The sequence below is a fragment of the Bufo gargarizans genome, chromosome 9 (assembly GCF_014858855.1).
Source record: "Bufo gargarizans isolate SCDJY-AF-19 chromosome 9, ASM1485885v1, whole genome shotgun sequence".
Classification (NCBI taxonomy): Eukaryota; Metazoa; Chordata; class Amphibia; order Anura; family Bufonidae; genus Bufo; species Bufo gargarizans.
In genome coordinates, this window is record NC_058088.1 from 198,214,644 (window position 1) to 198,233,960 (window position 19,317).

Below are 19,317 nucleotides of genomic sequence, written 5' to 3' on the forward strand. Positions count from 1 at the left end.
GGCCCCTGGGACCCTCCTCACTGCCGCGCGGCGTCTGCATGGACCACGGCTTTACTGCTGCAGCTCGCGCTACTTTTCTTCTTTTTCAATCAGATTTTTCCTAAGGTTTCAAGTAAAGATCCGTAAGGTCCAAAATATCAGTGACCAAAGGGCGGAAATAGAAAGGTCGCCCCGCGAGACTCTCCGATTGGGATTAGAGCGCAGTGCTACCCCTAGAGAATCTAGACAGCCGGTCAGCGAGTACTGAAGTCTCCATACTGCGCTCAGCCTCAATCCGGTCATTACACCCAGAGATGATGGGAGTAGTGTCCATCCAGCTGCCAGCCTCCGAGCCGCCAATACATTTACCAGTCACACCAGGGCCAGGCGACGTCTCCGAAGTTTCTGTGAAGCCAATCCAGAGTTAGCAATCCAAGACGCCCAGGGCTGCACTGGACCTGGTACTGAAGGATTACCCGGTACACAGGAGGGACCGGGGTGGGGCCCCTAGAGGAGAACCAATGACAGGAGGAGATGTTAGAGAGGACCCCGCAGATTGTCACCTCTGTACCCGATCCACAGGTCAGCTTCTTTATAAAAGACCGGGGGGGGTCCTCGTCCGGGGTCATCTCCCTCCTTTATCAGGCTGCACTGGACCTGGTACTGAAGGATTACCCGGTACACAGGAGGGACCGGGGTGGGGCCCCTAGAGGAGAACCAATGACAGGAGATGTTAGAGAGGACCCCGCAGATTGTCACCTCTGTACCCGATCCACAGGTCAGCTTCTTTATAAAAGACCGGGGGGGGTCCTCGTCCGGGGTCATCTCCCTCCTTTATCAGGCTGCACTGGACCTGGTACTGAAGGATTACCCGGTACACAGGAGGGACCGGGGTGGGGCCCCTAGAGGAGAACCAATGACAGGAGGAGATGTTAGAGAGGACCCCGCAGATTGTCACCTCTGTACCGGCGAGAGTCGGCGATGTCACCGCCTCAGCACCTGGATCTTTGGAGGAGTCCATGGTCCGCAGGACGGAGCTCCTGATGCAGTATAGTTCCATAATGCAGCATGTCCTCACCTACAAGGAGACCCCCCCCCTTCTGAAGATAATAATTTGTGAAGATGTTCGGATTAAACATGTCCGTCGCTCTGTGATGAAGAAGAGGACCTCCTACCCGTCCCGACTCCCCATTTACTCCTATCCCAACATTCGGGCCTCTTCATAACAAATGCAGCCATCGCAAGGATACGGGGCCCAACCCCATGCTTTCCATCACAGCCCGTAGATGCGTTAGATAGCTCGCGCTGCTTTTCAAGATGCTAGTGGGCGTGAAACTGTGAATTCCCCCAGATTTCCCAGCTCTGCTCATCCTGATCCTCCTGGTTCATGTTTAGAAGGCCAGAACTACATTGCGGAACATGTAACTGATGTCTGGTCTGAGGAGAGCTGTGTGCTGGGCTGGAGGGCGGGCGGACGGTGTGAAGACCCCCGTACCCCCACTTCTGCTGCGGCGGTCTGTAGCCCCAGCACCTCTCTTCTTGACTCCTTCTCTCTTCCTTGCAGCGCCTCCTCGGCCCCCCGTGTGCAGGTATTGGAGCACGTCTCCCCATAGCGGGCTGCATGTCATCTGCTCTGATCTGCATGACTTCACTCTGTGCTGTGTCTCCTCCATTAGACTTGCCATGAGCGTCCTGTGGGAGGCGCTCTGCATGCCGTGTGTGAGGTACAACATCGCAAGTGGTCACATGATGGCTGAAGGGGGGTGCAGAACTACTACCCTCAGCATGTAGACCTGCAGCCATCATGATCTGTGGCGTGTTCTGTGCTGTGTGGTGGTGTGATGTACGTGGCGTCTGTGCCGTAGTCGCCCCGCTCTCCCCTCGCGCTCATTTCCGCTTTTCTCTTTGTAGCTGAAGCAGAAGACGCTGGAGCTGACCCGCGCCTGTCAGAAGCAGTACGAGCTGGAGCAGGAGCTCGCCTTCTACAAGATCGACGCCAAGTTCGAGCCCCTGGGATATCTGACCTCCGAGGTGACCTCTCCTTCTAGCCAACCTGACTGATGAGAGTTGTAGTTGTGTGTTCAGTCCAGCAGGAAGCTGCTGGATCTTTTAGGTAGAGGTGCCTGTCCTCCATTTCTAAGCTTTCCGGAGGCCGGGCAGGTCAGCCAGTTACCGAGCCATGCTCCCATACTGCTGCTGGGCTAAGCGGATTAGCTCTGCAGACCTATGGGAAAGCTGGGTGACAACACGTGGGAGAGGTACGCTCCAGCATTGGTTGTCAGTGGCTGGGACCTTATCAATCTCTAGGGGCCACCACACCCGTTCTGTAATGCAGAATAGGGGTTATACTCCCTGCTGTCATGTGCCGGTTTCTGTCATGTACAGGAGGCAGACGCCGAGGATGCTCCTGGGGAGAGCACGTACATTGGGAAAGCCAAGTACAAGAGGAACCTGTATGCTCGAGAGGACTACATCCCCAGTCATGCCCAGCACATACAGGTCGGGAAGATCGAGCCGGATACCGATGACCAGATCAGAAATCAGCAGATCCGGGCAAGGATTCACACCAGCCTCGACGTGGACCTGAACGAGAAGGAGAAGAGCATACGATCCGGTATGTGGGAGTCCACTAGGGCAGCATCTGCACAATGTTGAGGGTTGTAGTATTACCTCAGCAGTGCAGAAGTTAGACTTGTAAGTACAGTGTATAGACCGGCTGGTGCCCTCTGTGACCACATCTCGATGGCAGACGTGTGGTATCCTCAGGATCAGACGTGCGGTGCCCTCTGGGTCCGCATCTCTGCGTCAGACGTGCGGTGCCCTCTGGGTCCGCATCTCTGCGTCAGACGTGCGGTGCCCTCTGGGTCCGCATCTCTGCGTCAGACGTGCGGTGCCCTCTGGGTCCGCATCTCTGCGTCAGACGTGCGGTGCCCCCTGGGTCCGCATCTCTGCGTCAGACGCGCGGTGCCCCCTGGGTCCGCATCTCTGCGTCAGACGCGTGGTGCCCCCTGGGTCCGCATCTCTGCGTCAGACGCGCGGTGCCCTCTGGGTCCGCATCTCTGCGTCAGACGCGCGGTGCCCTCTGGGTCCGCATCTCTGCGTCAGACGCGCGGTGCCCTCTGGGTCCGCATCTCTGCGTCAGACGCGCGGTGCCCTCTGGGTCCGCATCTCTGCGTCAGACGCGCGGTGCCCTCTGGGTCCGCATCTCTGCGTCAGACGCGCGGTGCCCTCTGGGTCCGCATCTCTGCGTCAGACGCGCGGTGCCCTCTGGGTCCGCATCTCTGCGTCAGACGCGCGGTGCCCCCTGGGTCCGCATCTCTGCGTCAGACGCGCGGTGCCCCCTGGGTCCGCATCTCTGCGTCAGACGCGCGGTGCCCCCTGGGTCCGCATCTCTGCGTCAGACGCGCGGTGCCCCCTGGGTCCGCATCTCTGCGTCAGGCGCGCGGTGCCCCCTGGGTCCGCATCTCTGCGTCAGGCGCGCGGTGCCCCCTGGGTCCGCATCTCTGCGTCAGGCGCGCGGTGCCCCCTGGGTCCGCATCTCTGCGTCAGGCGCGCGGTGCCCCCTGGGTCCGCATCTCTGCGTCAGGCGCGCGGTGCCCCCTGGGTCCGCATCTCTGCGTCAGGCGCGCGGTGCCCCCTGGGTCCGCATCTCGGCGTCAGGCGCGCGGTGCCCCCTGGGTCCGCATCTCGGCGTCAGGCGCGCGGTGCCCCCTGGGTCCGCATCTCGGCGTCAGGCGCGCGGTGCCCCCTGGGTCCGCATCTCGGCGTCAGGCGCGCGGTGCCCCCTGGGTCCGCATCTCGGCGTCAGGCGCGCGGTGCCCCCTGGGTTCGCATCTCGGCGTCAGGCGCGCGGTGCCCCCTGGGTCCGCATCTCGGCGTCAGGCGCGCGGTGCCCCCTGGGTCCGCATCTCGGCGTCAGGCGCGCGGTGCCCCCTGGATCCGCATCTCGGCGTCAGGCGCGCGGTGCCCCCTGGGTCCGCATCTGGGCGTCAGGCGCGCGGTGCCCCCTGGGTCCGCATCTGGGCGTCAGGCGCGCGGTGCCCCCTGGGTCCGCATCTGGGCGTCAGGCGCGCGGTGCCCCCTGGGTCCGCATCTGGGCGTCAGGCGCGCGGTGCCCCCTGGGTCCGCATCTGGGCGTCAGGCGCGCGGTGCCCCCTGGGTCCGCATCTGGGCGTCAGGCGCGCGGTGCCCCCTGGGTCCGCATCTGGGCGTCAGGCGCGCGGTGCCCCCTGGGTCCGCATCTGGGCGTCAGGCGCGCGGTGCCCCCTGGGTCCGCATCTGGGCGTCAGGCGCGCGGTGCCCCCTGGGTCCGCATCTGGGCGTCAGGCGCGCGGTGCCCCCTGGGTCCGCATCTGGGCGTCAGGCGCGCGGTGCCCCCTGGGTCCGCATCTGGGCGTCAGGCGCGCGGTGCCCCCTGGGTCGGCGTCAGGCGCGCGGTGCCCCCTGGGTCGGCGTCAGGCGCGCGGTGCCCCCTGGGTCGGCGTCAGGCGCGCGGTGCCCCCTGGGTCGGCGTCAGGCGCGCGGTGCCCCCTGGGTCCGCATGTGGGCGTCAGGCGCGTGGTGCCCCCTGGGTCCGCATCTCTGCGTCAGACGCGCGGTGCCCCCTGGGTCCGCATCTCTGCGTCAGACGCGCGGTGCCCCCTGGGTCCGCATCTCTGCGTCAGGCGCGCGGTGCCCCCTGGGTCCGCATGTGGGCGTCAGGCGCGCGGTGCCCCCTGGGTCGGCGTCAGACGCGCGGTGCCCCCTGGGTCCGCATGTGGGCGTCAGGCGCGTGGTGCCCCCTGGGTCCGCATGTCGGCCTCAGGAAGTTCCGAATTTTTATTTGATTTTTTTTTAGCTGAAGCCAAATTGACTGAACTGCGGCAGGAAATCGTCCACGCCGAGGAGCAGATGTTACAAGCTTCCGAGGAGCTGAAGGAGCTGGAAGACGCCGTCGCCCAGAAGAAGGTGAGTGTGGAGGCAATGCCATGACCCCTAGGACAGCCGGCCACCATTTCTGCTCACCCAGCTTCCCACTTGCCTAATCGTGCAGCAGTCCTGCCACAATGGACGTGCTGCATATCCAGGAAAAGCTGGGTGTCCGATACTGTGGTTCTTTCACACATCGGTTTTTGCTGTATTTTTCCCTTTAACAAAATCGTTAGTTAACCCTTGTGAACTCTGCGCCCCGCAGCCTTCGCTCTATACTGAGGTTTTCCTATGTGGTCTCTGTACAGCCCATCGGTGGTCCCGGGGATTGGCAGTGCCCGATATGTTCTCTAGCATCCCCTCGGAGGCTGATAATGATTTCTTGTGAAGGTTTCAGAGGCGGAGAAAGAAGAGCTGAGGCAGCAGCTGAGCCGCAGGATCCATCTCCTAAACCAGCTGCGGGAGGAGGCACAGGAGCTGGAGGCACAGATGGAGCGCCAGCGCAGAGACATGGACAGGACGCAGCGGGAGATTGCCGATCTGCAGAGCCACCTCCGCAATCTCAGTCCTCAGGATCCCAGACACGTGAGTGACACCGGGGGGCCCGGGTGGCTTGTGACTGCACCTGAGGACCCTGCATGTGGGTTATCTTCAGTGTGAGTGACCGTGGTCCATATAGGGAACCTATAGATTTATACCAGACCTGTACACAGGGGAGGACCCTACTACACCTTCTAATATTCACCCAATTTCATTACTAAACACTGACATCAAACTATACACAAAAATAACAGCCAATAGATCCGGTAATAATCTTCTAATCACCCAGGACCAAGTTGGTTCCATTCCAGGCGGACAAACCTCTGACGCTACACGCAGAATAATCTGATACATCACTGAATATCCCTCCTCCTTCCCATCATTAGACGCCCCGGGGCTGTCTGCCATCTGGACTCCACAGGTTCTGCCATCACGGCGCTCTGCTCCAGTCAGTCTGTTCTCCGGCTCCTCCCTTCACTGTTGGCGCCGGACAGCGATGCCCTCTCTCTCCTTCAATTATTGTATTATTATTTCTATAATCTTTTTCTTGTAATGTTCAATTACAGGACATATAAATAAAAGGTAGAGCAAACAGAGAAGAATATATGTAGATATAACGTAACATAAAATGTTTGCATTATTAATGGGCCCCGAGCAGAAACAATTTGTACAAATTCACAAGTTTTGGGTATAAAAGGAGGTTCAATAGAACAGAACATTACATTATATGCTGACGACATAATAGTAACATTAATAAACCCCAAAACATCGCGCTGTACTCCACACATCACCTTATCCAACTTCTGTACGATTTCATATTACAAAATAAATCCCAATCCTGAAGATCGGTAATCCTCGTAAATGACAAACCGAACCAACGTCATCACCCCACCAACCCTTAGGAAGACGCATCCAGCGGTCAGAGTCTATAGAAAGAGAACCAGAGAAACGTATTCACTTCAATACCTCAAAAATACAACTAACCTCAGTCAGAACGAGGAGGAGGGGCGGGGCTGGGGAGGAGGGGCTGGGGGGGGGCCAGGGCTTGGGAGAAGGAGGCGGGGCTGTGGAGGAGGCGGGGCTGTGGAGGAGGAGGAGGCGTGGTGGCACTGGGGAGGAGGGGCTGGGGGGGGCCAGGGCTTGGGAGAAGGAGGCGGGGCTGGGGAGGAGGCGGAGGCGGGGCTGGGGAGGAGGAGGAGGGGCTGGGGAGGAGGAGGAGGCGGGGCTGGGGAGGAGGAGGAGGAGGCGGGGCTGAGGAGGAGGAGGCGGGGCTGGGGAGGAGGAGGCGGGGAGGAGGCGGAGGCGTGGTGGCACTGGGGAGGACGAGGAGGAGGCGGCGCGGCGGGGCTGGGGAGGAGGAGTCGTGGCGGGGCTGGGGAGGAGGAGTCGTGGCGGGGCTGGAGAGGAGGAGGCGCGACGAATATAAAACACTACTACAAACGAGAGGCTCCATATAGAAATATCCAACCATCTCCAGACTTTGCCTTATGTTTCCCACAACATACTACAACAGTGGGATCCCATATAATACTGGCCGCAAGAAGCCTCAGAGCCCAGAAATCCCCACCGTCACACAAGTACGGACATCGGTCTCACACGCACACAGTTAAATATGCATCATATCCACTATCTTTAGGAAAAACAAAAAAATCCTGGTCTCTATGGACCCTATAATACCTTACACCGTACATAGAAGCCTAGAATGTGTCGGCAGATCAGAACCTAGTCTGCCCCATATACTGACACTATGTATAGCCCCGGCCCCATCTCTCATACGACGGGCGGCCCCATCTCTCATACGACGGGCGGCCCCATCTCTCATACGACGGGCGGCCCCATCTCTCATACGACGGGCGGCCCCATCTCTCATACGACGGGCGGCCCCATCTCTCATACGACGGGCGGCCCCATCTCTCATACGACGGGCGGCCCCATCTCTCATACGACGGGCGGCCCCATCTCTCATACGACGGGCGGCCCCATCTCTCATACGACGGGCGGCCCCATCTCTCATACGACGGGCGGCCCCATCTCTCATACGACGGGCGGCCCCATCTCTCATACGACGGGCGGCCCCATCTCTCATACGACGGGCGGCCCCATCTCTCATACGACGGGCGGCCCCATCTCTCATACGACGGGCGGCCCCATCTCTCATACGACGGGCGGCCCATCTCTCATACGACGGGCGGCCCCATCTCTCATACGACGGGCGGCCCCATCTCTCATACGACGGGCGGCCCCATCTCTCATACGACGGGCGGCCCCATCTCTCATACGACGGGCGGCCCCATCTCTCATACGACGGGCGGCCCCTCTCTCATACGACGGGCGGCCCCATCTCTCATACGACGGGCGGCCCCATCTCTCATACGACGGGCGGCCCCATCTCTCATACGACGGGCGGCCCCATCTCTCATACGACGGGCGGCCCCATCTCTCATACGACGGGCGGCCCCATCTCTCATACGACGGGCGGCCCCATCTCTCATACGACGGGCGGCCCCATCTCTCATACGACGGGCGGCCCCATCTCTCATACGACGGGCGGCCCCATCTCTCATACGACGGGCGGCCCCATCTCTCATACGACGGGCGGCCCCATCTCTCATACGACGGGCGGCCCCATCTCTCATACGACGGGCGGCCCCATCTCTCATACGACGGGCGGCCCCATCTCTCATACGACGGGCGGCCCCATCTCTCATACGACGGGCGGCCCCATCTCTCATACGACGGGCGGCCCCATCTCTCATACGACGGGCGGCCCCATCTCTCATACGACGGGCGGCCCATCTCTCATACGACGGGCGCCCATCTCTCATACGACGGGCGGCCCCATCTCTCATACGACGGGCGGCCCCATCTCTCATACGACGGGCGGCCCCATCTCTCATACGACGGGCGGCCCCATCTCTCATACGACGGGCGGCCCCATCTCTCATACGACGGGCGGCCCCATCTCTCATACGACGGGCGGCCCCATCTCTCATACGACGGGCGGCCCCATCTCTCATACGACGGGCGGCCCCATCTCTCATACGACGGGCGGCCCCATCTCTCATACGACGGGCGGCCCCATCTCTCTTGATATTATTTACCTGTGTATATATAATAACCAATCCATGAATACTTCGGATAAATGCATATGTGTGTTGTGTATATATGTACACTACTGTCCTTATAAATATATTGTGCTATCATATATGCCTGTAACATGGCTACATACACATGGGTAGATGGTCCAAGATGAATGTATGGGTATGTATACATATATAGTGTGGACGCCTGTGTGTACGATGGGAGTCTTACGGACTTTATTATCTGATCCCTGTGCAGGTGTTTATTTCTGTAGTATTATCTGATACCGACCTGCCCCGATATCTCTAATATCACATCAGTGAGGGATCATTTGGCGTTGGTGATAGTGGATCTATAACGGAGACATTCCCAGATGTGTGCAGGGGCTCCTATACCTCAGCACAATGAGTAACCGTTACACTCGCTGACATTGCACAATTCCATCGCTCGGTTTAATGAATGAAGACAATACAAAGAAACCGATAGAAATGTTCTGTTTATTATCAAATGTTCTACAAACATGAAATAAACCTTGTAATATATATAAAAAAAATACTGATTGAAAAAAAAATTAAAAACTGCTACAAAGCAGCATTACTAGAGCAGACGTACACAGCCCGTATACACCGCTGTATACACCTAGTACATAGACTGTATACACCGCTGTATACACCTAGTACATAGACTATGTACTAGGTGTATACAGGCCGTGTACAGTCTATGTACTAGGTGTATACAGGCCGTGTACAGTCTATGTACTAGGTGTATACAGGCCGTGTACAGACTGTACCGGCCTGTATACACCTAGTACATAGACTGTACACGGCCCGTATACACCTAGTACATAGACTGTACATGGCCTGTATACACCGCTGTATACACCTAGTACATAGACTGTGTACGCGGCCCGTATACACCTAGTACATAGACTGCACGCGGCCCGTATACACCTAGTACATAGACTGTACACACCCCGTATACACCGCTGTATTCACCTAGTACATAGACTGTACACACCCTGTACACACCTAGTACATAGACTGTACACACACCCTATACACCTAGTACATAGACTGTATACACCGCTGTATACACCTAGTACATAGACTGTACACACCCCGTATTCACCTAGTACATAGACTGTACACACCCCGTATTCACCTAGTACATAGACTGTACACACCCCGTATTCACCTAGTACATAGACTGTACACACCCCGTATTCACCTAGTACATAGACTGTACACACCCCGTATTCACCTAGTACATAGACTGTACACACCCCGTATTCACCTAGTACATAGACTGTACACACCCCGTATTCACCTAGTACATAGACTGTACACACCCCGTATTCACCTAGTACATAGACTGTACACACCCCGTATTCACCTAGTACATAGACTGTACACACCCCGTATTCACCTAGTACATAGACTGTACACGGCCCGTATATACCGCTGTATAGACCCAGTACACAGACTGTACTGGTCCTGGCAGTGTGCTCGGCTGTACTGTACTATGTTGTGTGATCTTGCATCACCCTGTGTACACACACTTAGCTGATCACCTCCCTCAGGGATCTATTAGTGATGTCTTCCCCTTGTTGGGTGCGTCCCCGGGGGCCGCTGATCTCTGCCTCACATTGTAGCTGCTGGGAGAAGAACTATTCAAGTCCTTGTTGGAGGAAGGGGGATGCCGGCCTCTGATTGGCTGCTGCCGGCCTCTGATTGGCTGCTGCTCGCTTCCTGTGTTGTGATTTCAAATCCCCCTGCAGCAGATCCTGCGCGGCCGCCTCTGACCGGAGCGGAAACTTTCCGAGTGCTTCCAGCATGACATGAGGAAGTTAGTGGGTGCAATGCTCTGCAGGCTTCCTGCTGTGCTGCAGCTGCTGTGTGCATAGCCTGCATGCTGTCTGCTGCGGTCCCCCTCGCCGCTCGGTTCCTGGAGTCTCGGTCCGGGTTCTCCAGGGTGTCGGGAGGTTCTAGAGCTGCAGGTGACAAGTCCCGGACTATAGTGACGTGTGGGGGAGGGGCAGTAATGACACGCTGAGACTTGTAGTTACAAGTAACCCCTACCTTTGTACAGCCGGCACCGCTTATCTCGCCCGTGTCCATGTAGAGGATTTGTGATCACATGATGGGCAGATGTCACTTCATACATGTGCGCCGTCTCCTCCCCACAGTCACACGTGACCGCGCAGAAGGTCAGCAAGGAGCGGCAGCTGGAGATGATGGACGGGCAGTACCGGCAGCTGGAGGGGCGGCTGGACGCCATGTTGTCTCGCATCGCCCAAGAGACCGAGGAGATCAAGGACCTGGAGCAGCAGCTCACCGAAGGTTTGTGGGAGGATAGGCGGCGTTCTCAGTGATGTCACCGCTGATCTCTAGTGATAGGCTGCATTCTCAGTGATGTCACCGCTGATCTCTAGTGATAGGCTGCATTCTCAGTGATGTCACCGCTGATCTCTAGTGAATGGATAGGTGGCATTCTCAGTGATGTCACTACTGATCTCTAGTGATGGATAGGCGGGATTCTCAGTGATGTCACCGCTGATCTCTAGTGATAGGCGGCATTCTCAGTGATGTCACTGCTGATCTCTAGTGATAGGCTGCATTCTCAGTGATGTCACCGCTGATCTCTAGTGATAGGCTGCATTCTCAGTGATGTCACCGCTGATCTCTAGTGATGGATAGGCGGCATTCTCAGTGAAGTCACCGCTGATCTCTAGTGATAGGCTGCATTCTCAGTGATGTCACCGCTGGTCTCTGGTGAATAGATAAGCGGCGTTCTCAGTGATGGCACCGCTGGTCTCTGGTGAATAGATAGGCGGCATTCTCAGTGATGGCACCGCTGATCTCTAGTGATGGATAGGCGGCATTCTCAGTGATGGCACCGCTGATCTCTAGTGATGGATAGGCGGCATTCTCGGTGATGTCACCGCTTATCTCTAATGATAGGCTGCATTCTCAGTGATGTCACCGCTGGTCTCTGGTGAATAGATAGGCGGCATTCTCAGTGATGTCACCGCTGATCTCTAGTGATGGATAGGCGGCATTCTCAGTGAAGTCACCGCTGATCTCTAGTGATAGGCTGCATTCTCAGTGATGTCACCGCTGGTCTCTGGTGAATAGATAGGCGGCATTCTCAGTGATGTCACCGCTGATCTCTAGTGATGGATAGGCGGCATTCTCAGTGAAGTCACCGCTGATCTCTAGTGATAGGCTGCATTCTCAGTGATGTCACCGCTGGTCTCTGGTGAATAGATAGGCGGCATTCTCAGTGATGGCACCGCTGGTCTCTGGTGAATAGATAAGCGGCGTGATGTGGATGTGAGCGGTATAACTCTCGTCTTTCTCCTGGTAGGTCAGATTGCTGCTAACGAGGCCCTGAAGAGGGATCTGGAGGGCATCATTTCGGGGCTGCAGGAGTACCTGGAGAGCGTGAAGGGCCAGGCGCGGCGGGCTGGTGACCAGTGCCGGGAGCTGCAGGCGGAGCGGGAGCTGCTGCTTCAGCGGCTGGAGGAGATGGAGGAGGAGCGGGAGCGGCTGGAGGCTGTGGCGCAGGAGGCTGACCTCATGAGGAAGGTATGGATCTCTGGCTAAGAACCCGTACTGACGTCTCACAGCTGAGGCTTTGTCACAGTGTGCACTCCAGACTGACACATTGTAACAATCAGACAGCTCTACACAAACCCTTCTACCCTGACCCCTACAGGACCCCCAGCAAGCAATGGGGTCTCTGTGTCCCCCCGCTCCGGGTACATGTCCCTGACCACCTCATCTACTCCCTCCTGGAGAGCCCCCTGGGGGTCACAGAGATGGCTGCACAGGGCACTTACCTGTCCCTGCAAACGTCATGTGAGGGGGGCCGCGCACAGAACATAGGTTGTGCACCCCTGGTCTACACTGACAGCTAGCAGAGGTTGTGATGCTGGAGGGCACTGGGGCAGCAGACGGGGTGCTCTTGTGACCTCAGGGACGGTGTATTGGGGTGACACATTTTGGGACCGTCGTAGTGACCTGCAGTTGGTGCTGACCGTGTCATTGCAGGAAATTGAAGAATTGGAGCGCGGTCTGCAGGAGCAGCAGGAAGTGAACGAGGCACTGCAGCAGACGCAGGGAGACCTCCGCACCCATGAGGCTCAGATGGAGGCCCAGAGCATGGCCGGCGAGGCTATGATCTCCCAGCTGCAGCAGGAGCTGGAGCAGCGGAAACAGCAGCAGCAAGTAAGCAGAGGAGGCTACGGGCGAGGCACAGAGGCACCGGGTGGCAGTGCCTCATCTGTGTCATCTCATTACAGGCCGAGAGTTCTGCATGGAAAGCCGAGCTGGAGCGAGAGCGCCGGGCCCTGGAGAACGCGCTGACCAAAGCCCATGTCCTACAGGAGCAGGACAAGGACCACAAAAAGCTTCTGGCCCAAGTCAGGCAGCTGCAGGTAAAGCACCTCACTGTCCTCCGCAGCGGGACCCCACCACCCTCCCTCTACAGGCTCGGAACAAGGGGTGTCACCGCTGACCTAGGTTACCTCCGGTGCCCTCACTGTCCTCCACAGCGGGACCCCAGGACCCATAACCCAACCACCCTCCCTCTACAGGCTCGAAACAGGGGGTGTCACCGCTGACCCAGGTTACCCCTGGTGCCCTCACTGTCCTCCACAGCCCCACAGCGGGACCCCAGGATCCATAACCCAACCACCCTCCTTCTGGTGCCCTCACGGTCCTCCACAGCCCCACAGCGGGACCCCAGGACCCATAACCCAACCACCCTCCCTCTACAGGCTCGGAACAGGGGGTGTCACCGCTGACCCAGGCTACCCCCGGTGCCTTCACTGTCCTCCACAGCCCCACAGCGGGACCCCATGATCCATAACCCAACCACCCTCCCTCTACAGGCTCGGAACAGGGGGTGTCACCGCTGACCCAGGCTACCCCCGGTGCCTTCACTGTCCTCCACAGCCCCACAGCGGGACCCCAGGATCCATAACCCAACCACCCTCCTTCTGGTGCCCTCACTGTCCTCCACAGCCCCACAGCGGGACCCCATGATCCATAACCCAACCACCCTCCCTCTACAGGCTCGGAACAGGGGGTGTCACCGCTGACCCAGGCTACCCCCGGTGCCCTCACTGTCCTCCACAGCCCCACAGCGGGACCCCAGGATCCATAACCCAACCACCCTCCTTCTGGTGCCCTCACGGTCCTCCACAGCCCCACAGCGGGACCCATAACCCAACCACCCTCCCTCTACAGGCTTGGAACAGGGGGTGTCACCGCTGACCCAGGTTACCCCCGGTGCCCTCACGGTCCTCCACAGCCCCACAGCGGGACCCCAGGACCCATAACCCAACCACCCTCCCTCTACAGGCTTGGAACAGGGGGTGTCACCGCTGACCCAGGTTACCCCCGGTGCCCTCACTGTCCTCCACAGCCCCACAGCGGGACCCCAGGACCCATAACCCAACCACCCTCCCTCTACAGGCTTGGAACAGGGGGTGTCACCGCTGACCTAGGTTACCCCCGGTGCCCTCACTGTCCTCCACAGCCCCACAGCGGGACCCCAGGATCCATAACCCAACCACCCTCCCTCTGGTGCCCTCACTGTCCTCCACAGCGGGACCCCAGGACCCATAACCCAACCACCCTCCCTCTACAGGCTTGGAACAGGGGGTGTCACCGCTGACCTAGGTTACCCCCGGTGCCCTCACTGTCCTCCACAGCCCCACAGCGGGACCCCATGATCCATAACCCAACCACCCTCCCTCTGGTGCCCTCACTGTCCTCCACAGCGGGACCCCATGATCCATAACCCAACCACCCTCCCTCTGGTGCCCTCACTGTCCTCCACAGCCCCACAGCGGGACCCCAGGACCCATAACCCAACCACCCTCCCTCTACAGGTTTGGAACAGGGGGTGTCACCGCTGACCCAGGTTACCCCCGGTGCCCTCACTGTCCTCCACAGCGGGACCCCAGGACCCATAACCCAACCACCCTCCCTCTACAGGCTCGAAACAGGGGGTGTCACCGCTGACCCAGGTTACCCCCGGTGCCCTCAATGTCCTCCACTGCCCCACAGCGGGAGCCCAGGACCCAAAACCCAACCACCCTCCCTCTGGTGCCCTCACTGCCCACTACAGGCTCGGAACAGGGGGTATCACCGCTGACCCAGGTTACCCCCGGTGCCCTCACTGTCCTCCACAGCCCCACAGCGGGAGCCCAGGACCCATAACCCAACCACCCTCCCTCTGGTGCCCTCACTGCCCTCTTCAGGCTCGGAACAGGGGATGTCACCGCTGACCCAGGTTACCCCCGGTGCCCTCACTGTCTTCCACGGTCCCAGAACAGGACCCCCTAGTGCCACCCTTGTTCTTCGCAGCCCCAGAGTGGGACCCCAGGGCCCCCCACCGCCTAGACGTGCCATCACTGTCCTCCACGGCCCCAGAACAGGACCCCCTAGTGCCACCCTTGTTCTTCGCAGCCCCAGAGTGGGACCCCAGGGCCCCCCACCGCCTAGACGTGCCATCACTGTCCTTCACGGCCCCAGAACAGGACCCCCAGTGCAATCACTGTCTGCAACACAGCAATGGCGTGGGACCCACATATAATCTTCATATAGGACGGAGTGCAGCTCTGGAGTATAATGCAGACTGGCACAATGATGCCCATCCTCAGCTGCGGTCAGACTCCTCTGCCGGATTCTGCCCGGGGAGAACAAAACCATCACATAAAAGCAATTCACTTTGCCCGATCCTTCTCTCCCGACATATGGGTGCTCCCCTTACACGTTAGATTGGCGTTGGGTCCCGACAATGCAATAATTGGGGCCACGTACTGACCGGGGTGGGGGCTGCGCCTGCTCTAGGGCACTGCTGCACCTTGGACATTTCCCTGATTTCTCCTCAGAAAGAGAACGAGTCCTTGAAGGCGCAGCTCAGTCATGCTGTCGACAACTTGGTGCCTCCAGAGCAGATCTCCGCCCGGGTGTCAGAGCTGAAGAGGAAACTGCACACGGGAGTGGGAGAAATCCGGTACGTTCATGTAATAGTGCGCAAGGGGTTAATTCGTACACAGCGGCCGCCCGACACCCACTAATCCCTGTGTATATGCTGGAACGGAGCAGGAAGTGCAGGGGCAGAATGGGTTAGAAATGTAAAAAAAACTTCTCCCGCCAGTCTCTGGACTTCCTGGTACCTTTCAAATCGGGAGGCATGATCGCTGACCTCAGCCGTCCCCAGAGCGGTCCTGTATACAGGGACCAGGAGGTCGGAGAATCAGGAGGCATCAAACCGTATGCCACCCCTGACCTCGGGACGGCGCGCTGCCCCTGACCTCGGGACGGCGCGCTGCCCCTGACCTCGGAACGGCGCGCTGCCCCTGACCTCGGGACGGCGCGCTGCCCCTGACCTCGGGACGGCGCGCTGCCCCTGACCTCGGGACGGCGCGCTGCCCCTGACCTCGGGACGGAGCGCTGCCCCTGACCTCGGGACGGCGCGCTGCCCCTGACCTCGGGACGGCGCGCTGCCCCTGACCTCGGGACGGCGCGCTGCCCCTGACCTCGGGACGGCGCGCTGCCCCTGACCTCGGGACGGCGCGCTGCCCCTGACCTCGGGACGGCGCGCTGCCCCTGACCTCGGGACGGCGCGCTGCCCCTGACCTCGTATGCATATTCCGTGTTGACCCTGTGTCTGATGTGCGCTGGTCCTGGAACCACATTTGCTTCTCTTTAGGTGCCTGGGTCCCTCTGATGTTCTGGGCCAGAACCTCGCAGAGCTGCAGCAGCAGATCAATCAGATCCTGGCCAAGTCAGAAGACGAGAAGAGCGAGGCGCAGGAGAGGCTGAGGCGGCTGCAGGAGGAGGTGACTGCACTGCAGGAGCGCGCACTCCAGGCTCCTGACGAGTATAAGAGGGCGTGCAATAAGGCGGCTGAGGCACGGGTGAGGACATTATGATGGTGGATATCAATGTTCCAGATGGGAATAACCCTTTAGGCCTCATGCACACAACTGTATGTATTTTGCGGTCCGCAAAAAATACGGATGACATTCGTGCGCATTCTGTATTTTGCGGAACGGAACAGCTGGCCCCTGATGGAACAGTCCTGTCCTTGTCCGTAATGCGGACAATAATAGGACATGTTCTATTTCTTTGCGGTACGGAAATATGGGCAAACGGAATTGGAATGCACACGGAGTAACTTCCGTATTTTTTGTATACAGTGGTGTTCGGCATACAGTCTGCAAAAAAAAAACGGAACAGACTCGGAAAGAAAATACGTTCGGGTGCATGAGCCCTTAATGAGTGAAGAATTTGAGAACATCTTGTCTTCTTCCCTGCAGATCCAACAAGAGAAGCGACAGAACGAGGCCAAAGTGCGTGAGCTGGAGCGGGAGGTGCGGCAGCTGAACGAGAAGCTGAAGACCATGGAGGAGATCCAAGGCCTGGCTGACCAGCAGCTGCTGGAGGCTGAGGAGGAGCGGGAGAGGCTGCTGGCAGAGCTGAATGACCTGGAGGCCGAGGTGAAGCGAACACACTGTATACAGCAGAGCATGCCCACGGTATCCTACGTACACTGCAGAGCATGCCCACGGTATCCTACGTACACTGCAGAGCGTGCCCACGGTATCCTACGTACACTGCAGAGCGTGCCCACAGTATCCTACGTACACTGCAGAGCGTGCCCACAGTATCCTACGTACACTGCAGAGCGTGCCCACAGTATCCTACGTACACTGCAGAGCGTGCCCACGGTATCCTACGTACACTGCAGAGCGTGCCCACGGTATCCTACGTACACTGCAGAGCGTGCCCACGGTATCCTACGTACACTGCAGAGCGTGCCCACGGTATCCTACGTACACTGCAGAGCGTGCCCACGGTATCCTACGTACACTGCAGAGCGTGCCCACGGTATCCTACGTACACTGCAGAGCGTGCCCACAGTATCCTACGTACACTGCAGAGCGTGCCCACACTATCCTACGTACACTGCAGAGCGTGCCCACGGTATCCTGCGTACACTGCAGAGCGTGCCCACGGTATCCTGCGTACACTGCAGAGCGTGCCCACGGTATCCTGCGTACACTGCAGAGCGTGCCCACGGTATCCTGCGTACACTGCAGAGCGTGCCCACGGTATCCTACGTACACTGCAGAGCGTGCCCACGGTATCCTACGTACACTGCAGAGCGTGCCCACGGTATCCTACGTACACTGCAGAGCGTGCCCACGGTATCCTACGTACACTGCAGAGCGTGCCCACGGTATCCTACGTACACTGCAGAGCGTGCCCACGGTATCCTGCGTACACTGCAGAGCGTGCCCACGGTATCCTGCGTACACTGCAGAGCGTGCCCACGGTATCCTGCGTGCACTGCAGAGCGTGCCCACGGTATCCTGCGTGCACTGCAGAGCGTGCCCACAGTATCCTGCGTGCACTGCAGAGCGTGCCCACAGTATCCTGCGTGCACTGCAGAGCGTGCCCACAGTATCCTGCGTGCACTGCAGAGCGTGCCCACAGTATCCTGCGTGCACTGCAGAGCGTGCCCACAGTATCCTGCGTGCACTGCAGAGCGTGCCCACAGTATCCTACGTACACTGCAGAGCGTGCCCACAGTATCCTGCGTACACTGCAGAGCGTGCCCACAGTATCCTGCGTACACTGCAGAGCGTGCCCACAGTATCCTGCGTACACTGCAGAGCGTGCCCACAGTATCCTGCGTGCACTGCAGAGCGTGCCCACAGTATCCTGCGTGCACTGCAGAGCGTGCCCACAGTATCCTGCGTGCACTGCAGAGCGTGCCCACAGTATCCTGCGTGCACTGCAGAGCGTGCCCACAGTATCCTGCGTGCACTGCAGAGCGTGCCCACGTTATCCTGCGTGCACTGCAGAGCGTGCCCACGTTATCCTGCGTGCACTGCAGAGCGTGCCCACGTTATCCTGCGTGCACTGCAGAGCGTGCCCACAGTATCCTGCGTGCACTGCAGAGCGTGCCCACAGTATCCTACGTACACTGCAGAGCGTGCCCACAGTATCCTGCGGGCACTGCAGAGCGTGCCCACGTTATCCTGCGGGCACTGCAGAGCGTGCCCACGTTATCCTGCGGGCACTGCAGAGCCCGCGCTGTCCCCGCGCACACAGCAGAGCGTGCCTGCGCTGTCCCCGCGCACACAGCAGAGCGTGCCTGCGCTGTCCCCGCGCACACAGCAGAGCGTGCCCGCGCTGTCCCCGCGCACACAGCAGAGCGTGCCTGCGCTGTCCCCGCGCACACAGCAGAGCGTGCCCGCGCTGTCCCCGCGCACACAGCAGAGCGTGCCTCCCCTGTGCTGACATCTTCTGCTTTCTAGAAGAAGATGGAGGATTCCCGAGCGCAGGACGAGCTGTCTGGACTGGACCATGAGCTGAAGCAACTGAAGAGGGCTGTGGCCATGTCCGACAAGATGGCCGCCTCAGAACTGACCAGCACCAAAGACCAGTTGCGATCCCTGCAAGGCACAGTCCTCCAGATCAACCAAGAGCGGGCCAAGGTATGATGGATACTGATAAAACACTGAGGGGCCACAGCAGACTGCCTGGGGCCCCATGAAAGCTATTAGGGGGGGTTTCCGTTAATAAAATATTGATGACCTATCCTCAAGCTAGGTTATCTGTACCAGAGTGGTGGAGATCCAGCTTCTGGCACCACCACTGATCAGATGCCTGAAGAAGCTGCGGTGAATCGGTGAGCACTGCAGCCCCCTCACAGCGCCGTCCATTATATAGTGGCTGTGCTTGGTATTGCAGCTTTGAATCATTCAAAGGACATGTGACC

General features: G+C 58.9%; 1 protein-coding gene across 3 annotated transcripts in view; it reads left to right on the plus strand.

Annotated features, from left to right (window-relative positions):
- LOC122946479 (centriolin-like) overlaps positions 1 to 19,043 on the plus strand; it is a 46,384-nt gene extending 27,341 nt beyond the window's left edge. For 2 of the 3 annotated variants that reach the window (XM_044306149.1, XM_044306150.1), the window contains exons 8-19: positions 1,891 to 2,010; positions 2,365 to 2,593; positions 4,817 to 4,926; positions 5,278 to 5,472; positions 10,694 to 10,847; positions 11,875 to 12,095; positions 12,561 to 12,737; positions 12,812 to 12,946; positions 15,413 to 15,537; positions 16,237 to 16,444; positions 16,847 to 17,026; positions 18,854 to 19,043. In XM_044306149.1, coding sequence (XP_044162084.1) covers positions 1,891 to 2,010; positions 2,365 to 2,593; positions 4,817 to 4,926; positions 5,278 to 5,472; positions 10,694 to 10,847; positions 11,875 to 12,095; positions 12,561 to 12,737; positions 12,812 to 12,946; positions 15,413 to 15,537; positions 16,237 to 16,444; positions 16,847 to 17,026; positions 18,854 to 19,039 — 2,040 coding nt within the window. In that variant the 3' untranslated portion in view covers positions 19,040 to 19,043. The remainder of the gene's footprint in view (positions 1 to 1,890; positions 2,011 to 2,364; positions 2,594 to 4,816; positions 4,927 to 5,277; positions 5,473 to 10,693; positions 10,848 to 11,874; positions 12,096 to 12,560; positions 12,738 to 12,811; positions 12,947 to 15,412; positions 15,538 to 16,236; positions 16,445 to 16,846; positions 17,027 to 18,853) is intronic. The other variant, XM_044306151.1, reaches the window with a different exon arrangement.
- Positions 19,044 to 19,317: the final 274 nt, after the last annotated feature.